Source organism: Oryzias melastigma, linkage group LG21 (assembly GCF_002922805.2).
Source record: "Oryzias melastigma strain HK-1 linkage group LG21, ASM292280v2, whole genome shotgun sequence".
Taxonomy (NCBI): Eukaryota; Metazoa; Chordata; class Actinopteri; order Beloniformes; family Adrianichthyidae; genus Oryzias; species Oryzias melastigma.
Window position 1 is genome coordinate 20,800,996 of NC_050532.1, and position 11,497 is coordinate 20,812,492.

The 11,497-nt window shown below is 38.4% G+C and overlaps 2 protein-coding genes across 4 annotated transcripts; one reads left to right on the forward strand and one right to left on the reverse strand.

The window, feature by feature from the left end:
• Positions 1 to 80: 80 nt before the first annotated feature.
• trappc2 (trafficking protein particle complex 2) lies at positions 81 to 2,064 on the reverse strand. 2 transcript variants are annotated; one of them, XM_036209808.1, is made up of 5 exons: positions 1,926 to 2,064; positions 1,126 to 1,253; positions 674 to 818; positions 472 to 557; positions 81 to 390 (listed from the first exon to the last, which is right to left on the reverse strand). In XM_036209808.1, the coding sequence occupies exons 2-5, from the start codon at positions 1,216 to 1,218 to the stop codon at positions 292 to 294; spliced, it is 423 nt and encodes a 140-aa protein (XP_036065701.1). In that variant the 5' UTR covers positions 1,219 to 1,253; positions 1,926 to 2,064; the 3' UTR covers positions 81 to 291. The 2 variants fall into 2 exon arrangements, with proteins under 2 accessions (XP_036065701.1, XP_024142742.1); XM_024286974.2 differs by lacking the exon at positions 1,926 to 2,064 and adding an exon at positions 1,446 to 1,570.
• ofd1 (OFD1 centriole and centriolar satellite protein) lies at positions 1,695 to 11,497 on the forward strand. Of its 2 annotated transcripts, none has more exons than XM_024286247.2 (22): positions 1,695 to 1,959; positions 2,033 to 2,236; positions 2,317 to 2,385; positions 2,464 to 2,485; positions 2,562 to 2,663; positions 2,737 to 2,867; positions 2,945 to 3,118; positions 3,652 to 3,758; positions 3,837 to 3,956; positions 4,246 to 4,319; positions 4,403 to 4,494; positions 4,669 to 4,858; positions 6,354 to 6,484; positions 6,620 to 6,731; positions 7,775 to 8,452; positions 8,578 to 8,725; positions 8,836 to 8,924; positions 9,831 to 9,959; positions 10,125 to 10,306; positions 10,917 to 11,063; positions 11,149 to 11,219; positions 11,368 to 11,497. In XM_024286247.2, exons 1-22 carry the CDS (start codon positions 1,861 to 1,863, stop codon positions 11,411 to 11,413), a joined length of 3,117 nt encoding a protein of 1,038 aa, XP_024142015.1. In that variant the 5' UTR covers positions 1,695 to 1,860; the 3' UTR covers positions 11,414 to 11,497. The 2 variants fall into 2 exon arrangements, with proteins under 2 accessions (XP_024142015.1, XP_024142016.1); XM_024286248.2 differs by having other exon boundaries at positions 7,829 to 8,452; positions 11,368 to 11,438.

The window sequence follows — 11,497 nt, forward strand, 5'->3', positions numbered from 1 at the left end:
TTTATTACTCAAGTGATCAACCAGAGCCTTATCTTAGAGGCAACAAATCAAGAGATTTAATGATGTCAAAGTACAAGATGTTTTTTTTTCCTTTTTTAATGAGTGTTTTGTATATAACAAGTAAACACAAGCCATCAATACTAATCAAATGATTAGCATGAAGTTAAAGATAAGATGACATTTTATACAAGCCAGAATTTCTGCTGAATTCATTTGTAGGAACAGGAAAGTGCAAAAATGAGTGTGATTGGTAGACAATATATACAGAAATAAATTCTAATCATTATGGGATTAACTCTGGAGATGTTTCTTTCCCAGAAACTGGACTTTCCTTTCAAAGGCTGTGGAGCGAATTGGTGCATTGATTTCGTAGAATGGATTCATAGCAAACTGCAAAAAAAGAAGAAAATAAATATGATTAAATATAATAAATTAAACAAGATCATGGTAAACGGTCAACAAAGAATTTACCTTAATGTATAAATCATATACATCATTAAAAAAGTTTTTAATGCCGTCTTCCTGTCGCACATCATGCAGCATGATGAATCGGATTTGTATGGATGATGGTTAAAGAAAGCACCGGTTTGGTTTACATTTGCCACAACTAAGTACAAATAATGTTACATCTTTGAGAAGTCACTTCAATACTATTGAAACATTCAAAGGATATGACCTGCTGTAACAAAAGCTGAAACAAACCACTCGTTAAACTTGTCAACAGTTTTCAAGTACATGTTGTTGGAGAGCCACATGTTTTCATCCACCAAATCCAAGGCTGCATGAGCAATGAACTGGTTCAGGTGACGGTGATCGTCCTGGAAGATATTAGATTTGTATAAGTTAAAATAAAATAATGCTTACTGGGTCAAATCAAATGTCAACCACAGTATTTACAAAAAAATACACAATGAAGATAAAAGGAAGAAGAAGAGACAAACTTTAATTGAAGTGTACGTACAGCATGAAATATGCAGCACATAAAAATAATAAACATTAAATGAATGAGTTATAAAACCAGACTAGCCCCTTAAAAAGGGCATTAGTACTAATACAAAAAAAGAAATTCAACAGTTTAGCTAAGTTTAAATGCTCATATGGTCAGGTATTTATAAGTATATTTACCTTAGCTTCAGCTTTTCCAGTTGGCAAAAACTCCATCTCAAACACAGGATTGTCACGATGCCCAACCATGACGAAGTAAAAACTCCCCGACATCGTCTTGTCTTCTTTATACCAAACCTACAATTCCTCTGAAACCAACAAAAACCCAAACAACAACGAGGGCGTCAAGAGATTTAGTTTTCAAAATTACGGAAAGGACTGCGATGATTTTTAGCTAGCAGGCTAATATCGATCGCTCATAAGATGCATTGAGTAAATTATTTTACAGCTCTAATTTGTTTTAAAACAAATATATAAAGAAATAAAGAGTTCATTCTTACATATGTTTTTAAGGCAACAAATAGACTTTTGTTGAAATCTGCTTCCTGGGAGTCAAAGCAGAGTCGCATAAAGATGACGCATTGATCACGTGAAATTTATAATTTTGACAACTAGAAATAATAAATGTATATTTTATATTAAGGGGAAAATTGAATTTATTAAACAGTTATTACAACAAAACATACACATTTAAGTTTTATTTTGTTTATTTATTTTGTAATTTGGTAATCTGTTTAGTGACGTCATAATCATGCGCCTGAATCGAGTAGACCGTTGACGGATTTAAATGGTTTCCCTAACGATTGTTTGCCAAGTCGATAGTTTCTTCTCGTCTTACATTTTTTTTATTAACTAATTTAACTAAATCGAAAGGTGTGTTTGGAAACAAGGTTTTATTTTTCACTCTTCGCTGTTATGTCAGCGTCCAAACAAGACGAGGCGTTTTCCCCAGAGGAACTCAGAAAAAGACTGTACCAAACCTTCAAAAGCAAAGGCGTTCTCGATTCCCTCAAAGTAAGTTGCATGTGCGTGGTTGTCGGTTCGTTTATTCCACCGTCTCTGTAGCTTTTCTCTGGATGTGGTTCAGGCGCAGCTGCGGAATCAGCTCATCCAGGAGTTGAAGCATCCACCGTTAACGGGACAGGCACCGGTTCCCAGGCTGGTCCCCCTGAAGACTGATTCTGCAATAGCTTCAGGCTGTAACAGCATCATAGCTGATCACCTCCAAGCATCAGGTTATGAGTACACGCTTTCTGTGTTCTACCCTGAAAGCGGTTTAAGTAAAGACAAGGTATATAAGACTCATTGTTTTGTCATGTGATTGTAAATGTGAGGAACAAACTTAAAATGAAGATCTTTGTTTTTGTTTAGGTTTTAAAGAAAGATGACCTCCTTCAGTTTCTCAAGATTAACCCTGAGTCATCACTGTACAAATCTTTGGTAATCAACACATTTTAATAAAACCTTATCTAAAATAAACTTAAGTGTACTGATGCTATACATTTTTGTAACTCACAGGCATATAAAGAAAACAACAAAGGTTTGTTAAATATTCTTTCACATGTTTTGCTCCAATTTCAAAAGTTCTGGCTTTGATGTTTGACTCCCATCAACAGGCTTCCTCTTCAGCCTTTTGACACATCTGACATCCCATAATGCTCCCAGTCCACGCCACAATGCAGATGCTCAGACGACCACAAACTACGGCGAATCTCTTGGTATGAAGACACATTATCAATGTGAACAATTAAAAACAACAGCACAGGTTTAATATTTGTTTGTCATTCGCAGTGGAGAAGATGAAGACGATTGATAAGGAATATGAACATTTCAATAAGGACCAAATGTTTTCATTTCAATCCAAACTTGCTGCATATAAGAGAGAAGTTGAGGCACAGATGGAGGCTGCAATGAATGCAAAGGTTTTTATTATTCACACAGATGTATGCTTGTTTTCTGCACGCAAACCGTTGTTTCTGAATTTGTCCTCTTTTTCAAGCTGCATCATTTTAAAGACGTTGAAATATCTAAGGTGAGGCTGGAAGAAAAGTCAAAATTCCATAAGGAATTTGATAACCTGAAGCGAGACCTGGAGAGAAACTATGAAATGAAGGCAAAAGCATTGATGGAGAGAGAAAAGAACGCCATTGAGGGCTTGCAAAAGCAGAAAGAGGTAAATATTTGTAACAATATTACTATTATTTTTTTTATTTGTATTTCCTTACTCTTAAAAGTTGCAAAAAAATAGAAAGGATGAAATCTTTGTTTATTTTTTTGGCCATAGCTAATGTGCTCCTCATTTGTTTTGTATTAAACACAAAAATGTTCATTTTTATTGTTTATCAGAACTTGATTAGCTAATTAGAATTTAACTTTCTTCATCAAATTTTATGATTTTCTATCTACTCTGATGCAAACCGTGTTTTAGCATGTTCTTATGGCATTTTTCTGATGATAGAAGACATATGTGAAGTAAATGAACCTCAAAATTGCATTTGTGAGTACTTCTTTATTCAAATCATGGTGAATCAAAAGCAGGTGAAAAAATGCTTTTGGAGAAGAGTATTTGTGACATAGAAAATACATATATACTTCTTTTACTTACTATACATATCTCAAAGCTGTAAATGTGCATTCAATATTTGCACATAAACACAAACTCTAAAGTTGGACAGTCTTGTTGACTGATAAGATGTATTTTGTTAGATTGAAGATAAAGACATGTACATGCAGAGACAGTCCACGCTGAAAGAAATCGAAACCCTCCGTAACAGAGAAAATGAACTGAGGATGAGAATGGAAGCATTTGAAAAGTAAGATCTCTGCTTTTTACTTCACTTTTATCTATTTTCAAGCTGCCGATTGAATAAAAGTCTGTCTTTCTTGCATAGGACGTGTCAGATTCATGCTGAGAAAGTCAAGACCACTGAAGAGCTCATGAGGAGGAGAGAACTGGCTGTGAAAACCATGGAGGACACGTATGAGCAAAAGCTGAAAAATGAACTATCCAGGTAGTTTTCACGTTAATATTTTATTTTTTTAATGTAAAAGATAAAAAAAGAGGCTGTCAAATCTGCAAGTTCAGATCATCTCCACAGGATGTCGCTGTTGTGTTTACGCAGCAAAGCTGTCAATATATTTGTTTTGATGATCATTAGGAACACATTGAAATGGTTTTATTGTCGCATAAATATCTTGAAACAGCTATAAATATAATTTAATATGCATGGTTTTTTGTAACAAAAAGAAAAGTTTGGATATTAAATGTTAACACTATTTTATTTTCAATAAACTGATCAGGTATCAGCTTGAGTTGAAGGAAGAGTTCATCAAAAGAACAGAAAAACTCACAGAAAACGAGAGCAGAAACAAAGGCAAGTATTTTATTCTACAACTAATGATGTATTACTGATTTTTATTGTCCTGTTTTCATTTTTCAAATCATTTTTTTCCTCAGTTGAAACAGCTCGAATCCAGCAGGAATCCGCTGCAGTTGATGCCCAATTAGAAGAACACAGCAGAACGTGTGCCAAACTGAAACAGCTGCAGGTCAACATAAGTTAAGGTTTTTCTGGAGGGAGAAAGAACCACTGTTTTTACATTTGGACTCAGTTATGAAATCCCCAGTGTTTTTTTGTGTTGCGTTCAGTCTAGCACGATAAGTTTTAAGCTTCCTTGATTCGGTCACTTGCCGTTTCATTGTATGTCCTCTCTGGTTTTCAGGCCGAGCTTGACACGGCACAGCAGCAGATCTCCCTGCTGACTCAGCAGAAAGACTTGTTGAGGGAACGAGTGGAGAGCACAAGCGACTACCCCAGTTTGAGGAGAGAAAGAACAGAGCTGCAGGGGCAGACGCAGCTGCTGAAAAAGCAGCTGGAAGACATCAGAGAGGAGAACCGCCGTCTCCATGCAGGTGAGGAGAGACGACCTCCTTCAGGGATGCTATCCACGTCATTTCTTCACATCCATCTGATAAGAAGCTTCTTTAAAAACCTCTTCAATCATCTTTTAATCTTTTTTAAAAACCTTCCCAGTGGTCTTTAAATTAAGATTTATGCAATTTTTAGGGATAATAAAAAAATCTTTATTGTTTTCTTGATCATAGTTTCTGTAGGAGTTTATTGGCACACATCTTGACCATCATTAGCTTTTAACTAACTAAAAACTAGATATATAGCATTACCTGCAATAATGCTAGTGTGGATGGTGAAAGCTGAATTTGGCCACTGAAGATGCTAGTGCTGATAGATAAAAATGCTGAAGTTGATAGCTGAAATTGCTACAGCTAGTAGTGGAAAACGCTGAAGCTGAAAGCCAGCTAAAATAATAGATAAATGCCATATTAGCTTAAAAACGGAAAAAGGGTCTGAGTTAGCCAAAACAGCTAGCATGTTGCTGATACATTAGCTAAACTCCAAAATAGCCTAAAGAAACAAAAAAAAAGCCTAAATTAGCCAAAACAGCTACCATGTAGCTGAAATATCAGCTAAACTCTAAAATAGCCTTAAAAAAAAGCCTAGATTAGCCAAAACAGTTAGCATGTTGCTGAAAAAATAGCTGAACTCCAAAATGGCCTAAAAATATATTAAAAAAAAACCTAAATTAGCCAAAACAGCTAGCATGTATCTGAAATATCAACTAAACTAAACTCCAAAATAGCCCAAAAAAAGCCTAAATTAGCCAAAACAGCTAGCATGTTGCTGAAATATTAGCCAAACTCCAAAACAGCATGATAAACCTTAATCAATGCCAAAAAAGTCCAAAAAGTGTAGTCGTCGACTATTTATTTTAATAGTCGATTAGTCAACTAATTGTTGCAGCCCTAATTTTGAATAAAGAATTCCTTAGGAATACAATTTTGAGCTTGTTTGTATATGTCCTCCATCATCAGAAAAATGCCAAGAACATGCTAAAAACATTATAATTTTTATTGGAGTAGGTCTTAAACTAAAACAGGGAGCAAAAGCACAACTATAAATTTTTAGGGCTTTTATTTTTTCATGCCAAATATAAATCCCGTTCTCATCAAGCATTCAGAGTCCCGGCCCTTTCACGACTGGGAGGTTCAGTGTACTGTGAAGCATTCATGGTAATCTGTCCCCCTGCCTCTGGCTGAGTCTTTGTGAGTGTGTCTTGCCTGTCAATGGGGGGCCTCTGTGAGGAGATTGTAGCTCCGCAGACAACCAGCTAAAGAAGTCGGTTGAGAAGTGGGATGAATGTGAGCAGGAACAGGAGCTCTCTATCAACCCCACATCAAAAGTCCTCCTCTTTATGGGGGTACAGTATTCATTCTGCTGATGAAATGGGTAGAAAAAGGCACAAATATGTTTTGACCTTTCAGTTAGAGGTGCAGCTTTTTAGATATTATTTCTTTTGGATTGTTTTCAATCTGATAATGTCTATTTCAGAAATGGCCACGCCATCTAAAGAGGAGCTGGCTCTGCAGGTGGAGCTGCAGCGCCTGCAGAGCGCCCGCAGACTGGATGAGGAAGAGTTTGACAACCAGAGGCAGGTGCTGCAGGCCCAGCTTCAAAATGAGGTCAGTGAACGGACTGTGGGAAACTGCTTGTTTTTTTTTCATCTTTATTGTTTTTCCTGTTGCCAGTCTTTGTCCTGTACTTTGCACAGATCGGCCACATCATTAGTTGAAGATGTTTTTGTCTGCTTCCTGCAGTTGGACCGCTCTGCTCAGCTCAGAGCTGAGCTCTTGGATCACCAGGAGAGATCCCAAAGGATGAGTATTTATGTTGAAGAGCTGAAGATGAAGCTTCAACACACTCAGCAAGGTACCATGGAACATGTGAGAGGAGAATATCTCAGGCTATGTCCAAATTCACTCACGACTAAGGAAGTCTGAATCTACTATTCCAAAATTTCCCAGAAGTCTCCAAAAAACTAGTGTGCATCCATGCATTGTGTTTGAACATTTTTAGTTTGTTTTTTTTTATAAATCATCCAACTTTCCCCATCAGAAAATGTAGATTCATAAACAGTCTTCATAAAATTTTCACACTCATTAGATTTTTATTTTAGGAAGTGGATGATGTCATATTTGGCATTTGAAGACCTACTCTGCGGAAAATTGTATTTTTGGTGTTTTTAACTCTTTAAGCTCTTGTAGCATTTTTTTTATAATGATGGACGACATATATTTAGAAAATTAAGTTAAAAATTGCATTTCTGAGTATTACTTTGTTCAATTGTTATCAATCAGGAGCAGATGCAAAAATACAGTTTGTAAAAAAGCTTATTTGTAGAAAATACGCAGGTCACAAGTTTTCTGCTCTGACCTCTCGGGATCGAAAAGGGGGTGGGGTTGCTGTCGCCATTTGTCCCGCCCACAACTCAAATTTCTAATGAACTCCTGCCGCTCTGCAGAAACTATGTCCTAGAAAACGACTGTTTTCTTTTTTTTTTGGCTAAAAACGTCACTGGGAACACTTTTAAAAAAGCTCAAATGACGATTGGAGAGGATTTTTAAGGAATACAAAAATAATTAGCATGGTATTGGATTAAAATCCAAGGCTCTGGGTAGTTCTGCACTATATCGTCTGTAAGGGAATTTGGACTTAGTCCCTGTAAACTACATTCATTTCAGTTGTGCACGCTTCTTACATTGTAAACTTGTATTTTCTTGCATGAGTAGAAATGTTTAATTTTTAAACATGCCCCAAAAACTCTTAGTGAACGACTACTAGCATTACAACTGTAGACTTTAGTTAGTTTTTCTTTGTTTCTGGATGTTTTAATGGTGGTCGGGTTTTCTCAGCATCCCTTTTCTGTTTTCTCTCCTTCATTTCCCTCTGTGTGCGTGCATCAATACCGACAGCTCTTGAAAATGAAGTGCTGCGTAACCCCAAGCCGTCTCTTGTTGACCGCTCAGTGTTGGAGCTCAGCCCCGACAAGCTGGTTCCCCCTGATATCTACGTGGACAGAGGTCTGCTGGGGGCCACGCCGGGCTATCGCAATCACTGGAAAGCAGGCAGGACCTCGCAAGGACACAAGACATCCTGGTGTGATTCTCACGACCCCGACATGGAGCTGGTGACCGACGCCAAGACTCGGATCCAAGAGCTGCAGGAGGAGGCCGAGAGCCTGGAGGAGGCGTACAGGATTCACCAGCAGAGGGCAGTGCACTCCCTCTCACGCAGAACCTCCCCAAAACCCTTTTTACTAAAGCAGGCACGTCCCTCACATCACAACAGCACCCATACAGGGCAACAAGACTCGCACCATTCACACCAATCAAAGTCCCCATTTAGTCCACTCTCTCCTCAAAGAGTCCAGCCCCCCATTCTGGTATTTGATGACCCAGGAAGCTTTGCACCCGCTGGAGACCCAAGGCTGACTTCATCAGACGACTATGACCAGCTCCACAGAGCTGCTCACACTCACCAGTCTTTGGCTGAGCCCTTATTTATCAGAACAGAACCAGCTCAGGATGAAAGCGTGGTTTCATCAGAGCACTCATCCACCAGGAAGAAGCGTCACAGAAAAAGTGCAGAAGGTACCTTCAGGAAAATGTCGATCTGTTCTAAGTGCTGTTCCATAAGTTCCTATGAAAGTCATTTTGAGAATGATGACTCCCCAGTGGCAGAGTTGTTTCCTAACAGACGGCTGTTCCTCTGTCAGAGGCGGTCGTGTCTCCGGCTGCGTCCCCTCAGCTGCTCAGTGACGGATCCATCAAACAGGCCGCCACCTCCGCCGCTGCCGACTTCTCTCCCGAGATCAGCCCTCCTCGCAGTCCCCAGCTCAAGAGCACGGTGCGAGAGCAGTCCAGGTACCATCTGCCGTGACTTTGACAAGGACGCTGTGAAGCTGCGTGTCTGCCTCTCATTCTGTACAGGTGTAGCATATTAATAGCCTCATGTTTATTCCTGTTTCTTTCAGTCCTTTGGAGTCGAAGCCGGTGTTCTCCAGCTCGGAGTCGTCCCCACAGCCAGAGAAGATCAAGCTTGAAGATCTTACAGAAATCCTTGGTAAAAGAAAAATGTTGAAACCAAATAACAGAATTTTAAATTTATCACATGTGCTTTTGTGTGTTGTAGTGCTGCCACAATTATTTTAGTAGTTGACAAATCACTGATTATTTTTTCCGATTCGTCGACTAATCAAGTCATCGCAAAGTGGATGTAAAACACGCATCTTAACCATCGTTAGCTTTAAACGAACTAAGAACTAGATATATGCTAGCTAATGCTAGTGTACATGCTGTAAGCTGAATTTGGTTGCTAAAGATGCTAGTGACGATAGCTGAAAATGCTAAAGCCTGCTAAAATATTAGTTAAAGTCTAAAAAATAAATAAAAGCCTAAATTAGCCAAAATTGCTAGCATGTAGCTGAAATATTAGCTAAATTCCAAAACAGCCTAAAAGACTTAAAAATAAATAAATAAATAAAAAGCTTAAGTTAGCCCAAACCAGCTAGCATGGAGCTGAAATATTAGCTAAACTCCGAAATAGTCTAAAAAAACTCAAGATAGTCCAAAAAGCTAGCATAATACCATTATAACTTTCAACTTTACTACACCCTGACTCCATATAATTTAAAGTAACGACTAATCGGCTATTAAATTAGTCGTTCGTTATCTTAATAGTCGATTAATCGACTATTAAATTAGTCATCAATTATTTTAAGTAGTGTGTTGACACCTACAGTTTTGTACGCAAAAAACCGAAGAACCAAAATGCTGGACGGAGCTTAACTAGATTTCTTCCCTTATTTTTAATGAGTGAGTGTGAGACCGGCCTCCAAAGTGTCCTTTCAGCGGCCCGGCACAATGATGAAGATGAGGGACAAGCTGATTATGAATTCTGTGCCGGTCCTCTGGCCCGGTTTCATTATGGTGCCGCATAAAAGATCTCTTTGTGCGTGTCCCTCTATAGAGTCCAGCCACATTCCAGAGCTTCTCCTGGACACTGCTGGCCCTCTCTCTGAGAAGGCCCCCGATGGCCCCTCCACCCCCCACCCACAGGACCTCCCAGAGGACCGAGGCGACTCTGAGGCTCCAGAGGGTGAGTTCCTCCCAGTAATAACCCACACTTTTGTTCATAACCTCAAATTATTGTTCATATTGCACTACATTTTCTCAAATCCACATGGCTCTGTTTGTTTCTTTTGCATCCATGATGATACTTGGAGTCTAAAGAGACTGTAAATCTACTCATTTCAATTCAAAGGTTCCCCAAACACGCCACAAACATCGAGTGAGTCTGTCAGAGTCCAAGAGGAAGATGTTGAGGAGCAGAGGTGGGAAAAAGAGCGCAAAGAAAGACAAGAAAAACGAGAGAGGGAGCTGGAAGAAGCCAAGGAGCGAGAGCAACAAGAACTGGAGGAACTGGAGAGGCTAGAGAAAGAGACGGTAAATGTTGATTTAGACGAAGTTTAGGACCCAATCTGAAGAAAATGGCGTTTTTAACATGTTCTTGTGGCATTTTTCTCATGGAGGAGGACATATATTAAGGAAATTAAGCTCATAATTGTATTTCTTTATTCAGATTGTTGTGAATCAGATGAAAAAAGGCAGTTTGAAAAAGGATATTTGTGTCGTAGAAAATGGGCTCCACTCCATTCTGATGCATCCCCTTGTAGCTAAATAGATTTCCTCGGAATCCGGATCAAAACCGTACAGCTGGATAGCTCTAATATTGCTCGCCATTTTTGTGAGAGCGTGAGAGGGGCTGTTAGCTAGAAGTAAAACATTTAAACAGAGCAATGGGGAGGGGAAGTGGGGCGGGGTTGCTCAGCGACCCCACTCACAGCTCAGAAGCAAATTTCTAATGAATTCCTGCTTTTCTCTATAAAACAAATTACTTTTTTTTTTGTTTTGGCTAGAAACAGCATAATCATTGTTAAAATATAATTTTTTAAATAGATCAAAAGATGATTGTCAAGGGACTTTAAGGAAAATTATTTATTTGAACTTTTCTGAATAACTTACAAAAATATGGACCTTTTTTTGCTCAAAACAGCTTTTGCAGAAAGTAGAGCAACCAGAAGAGGAGGAAGAAGAAAGTGAAGAGGATGATAGGCAGAAGAAAGAGGAGATGAAAGATGAAAATCCACTAGAGAAGTACATGAAGATGGTCCTGGAAGCAAGAGGGAAGCAGCGTGAAGAGGTGGGGGAACCAAGTTGACTGAAGCCTGGTACTTTTAAAAACATAATTTCTATTTCATGGTGACTTTTTTGTATTTTCGTTATAGAGTCCTCATAGAGAGGAGGCGGGACAAACAAGCCCAGAAAACATTAGTTTTAATGACGACACAGAACGAAGGTAACCTCAAACTATTTCAGTTGATTTAAGATCTTATAAAAGCTCAAATATTACAATTTCAAGCTATATATATGTTTCTTTGAAAGATATACTTTTCAGTTTTAGGATTTTCTTTTTTAATTATAAATCAATGTTGATTTCCTTGCAGTGCTGCATTAAATTCACCCAAAGAAGAGGAAGATGACTTCTGGTGAAAGAATCAATGATTTTTGTGCATTTTTTTTTTACTCATTTGTACATTTTTACTAACTTGTAAAATAAAACCACACATCACCACA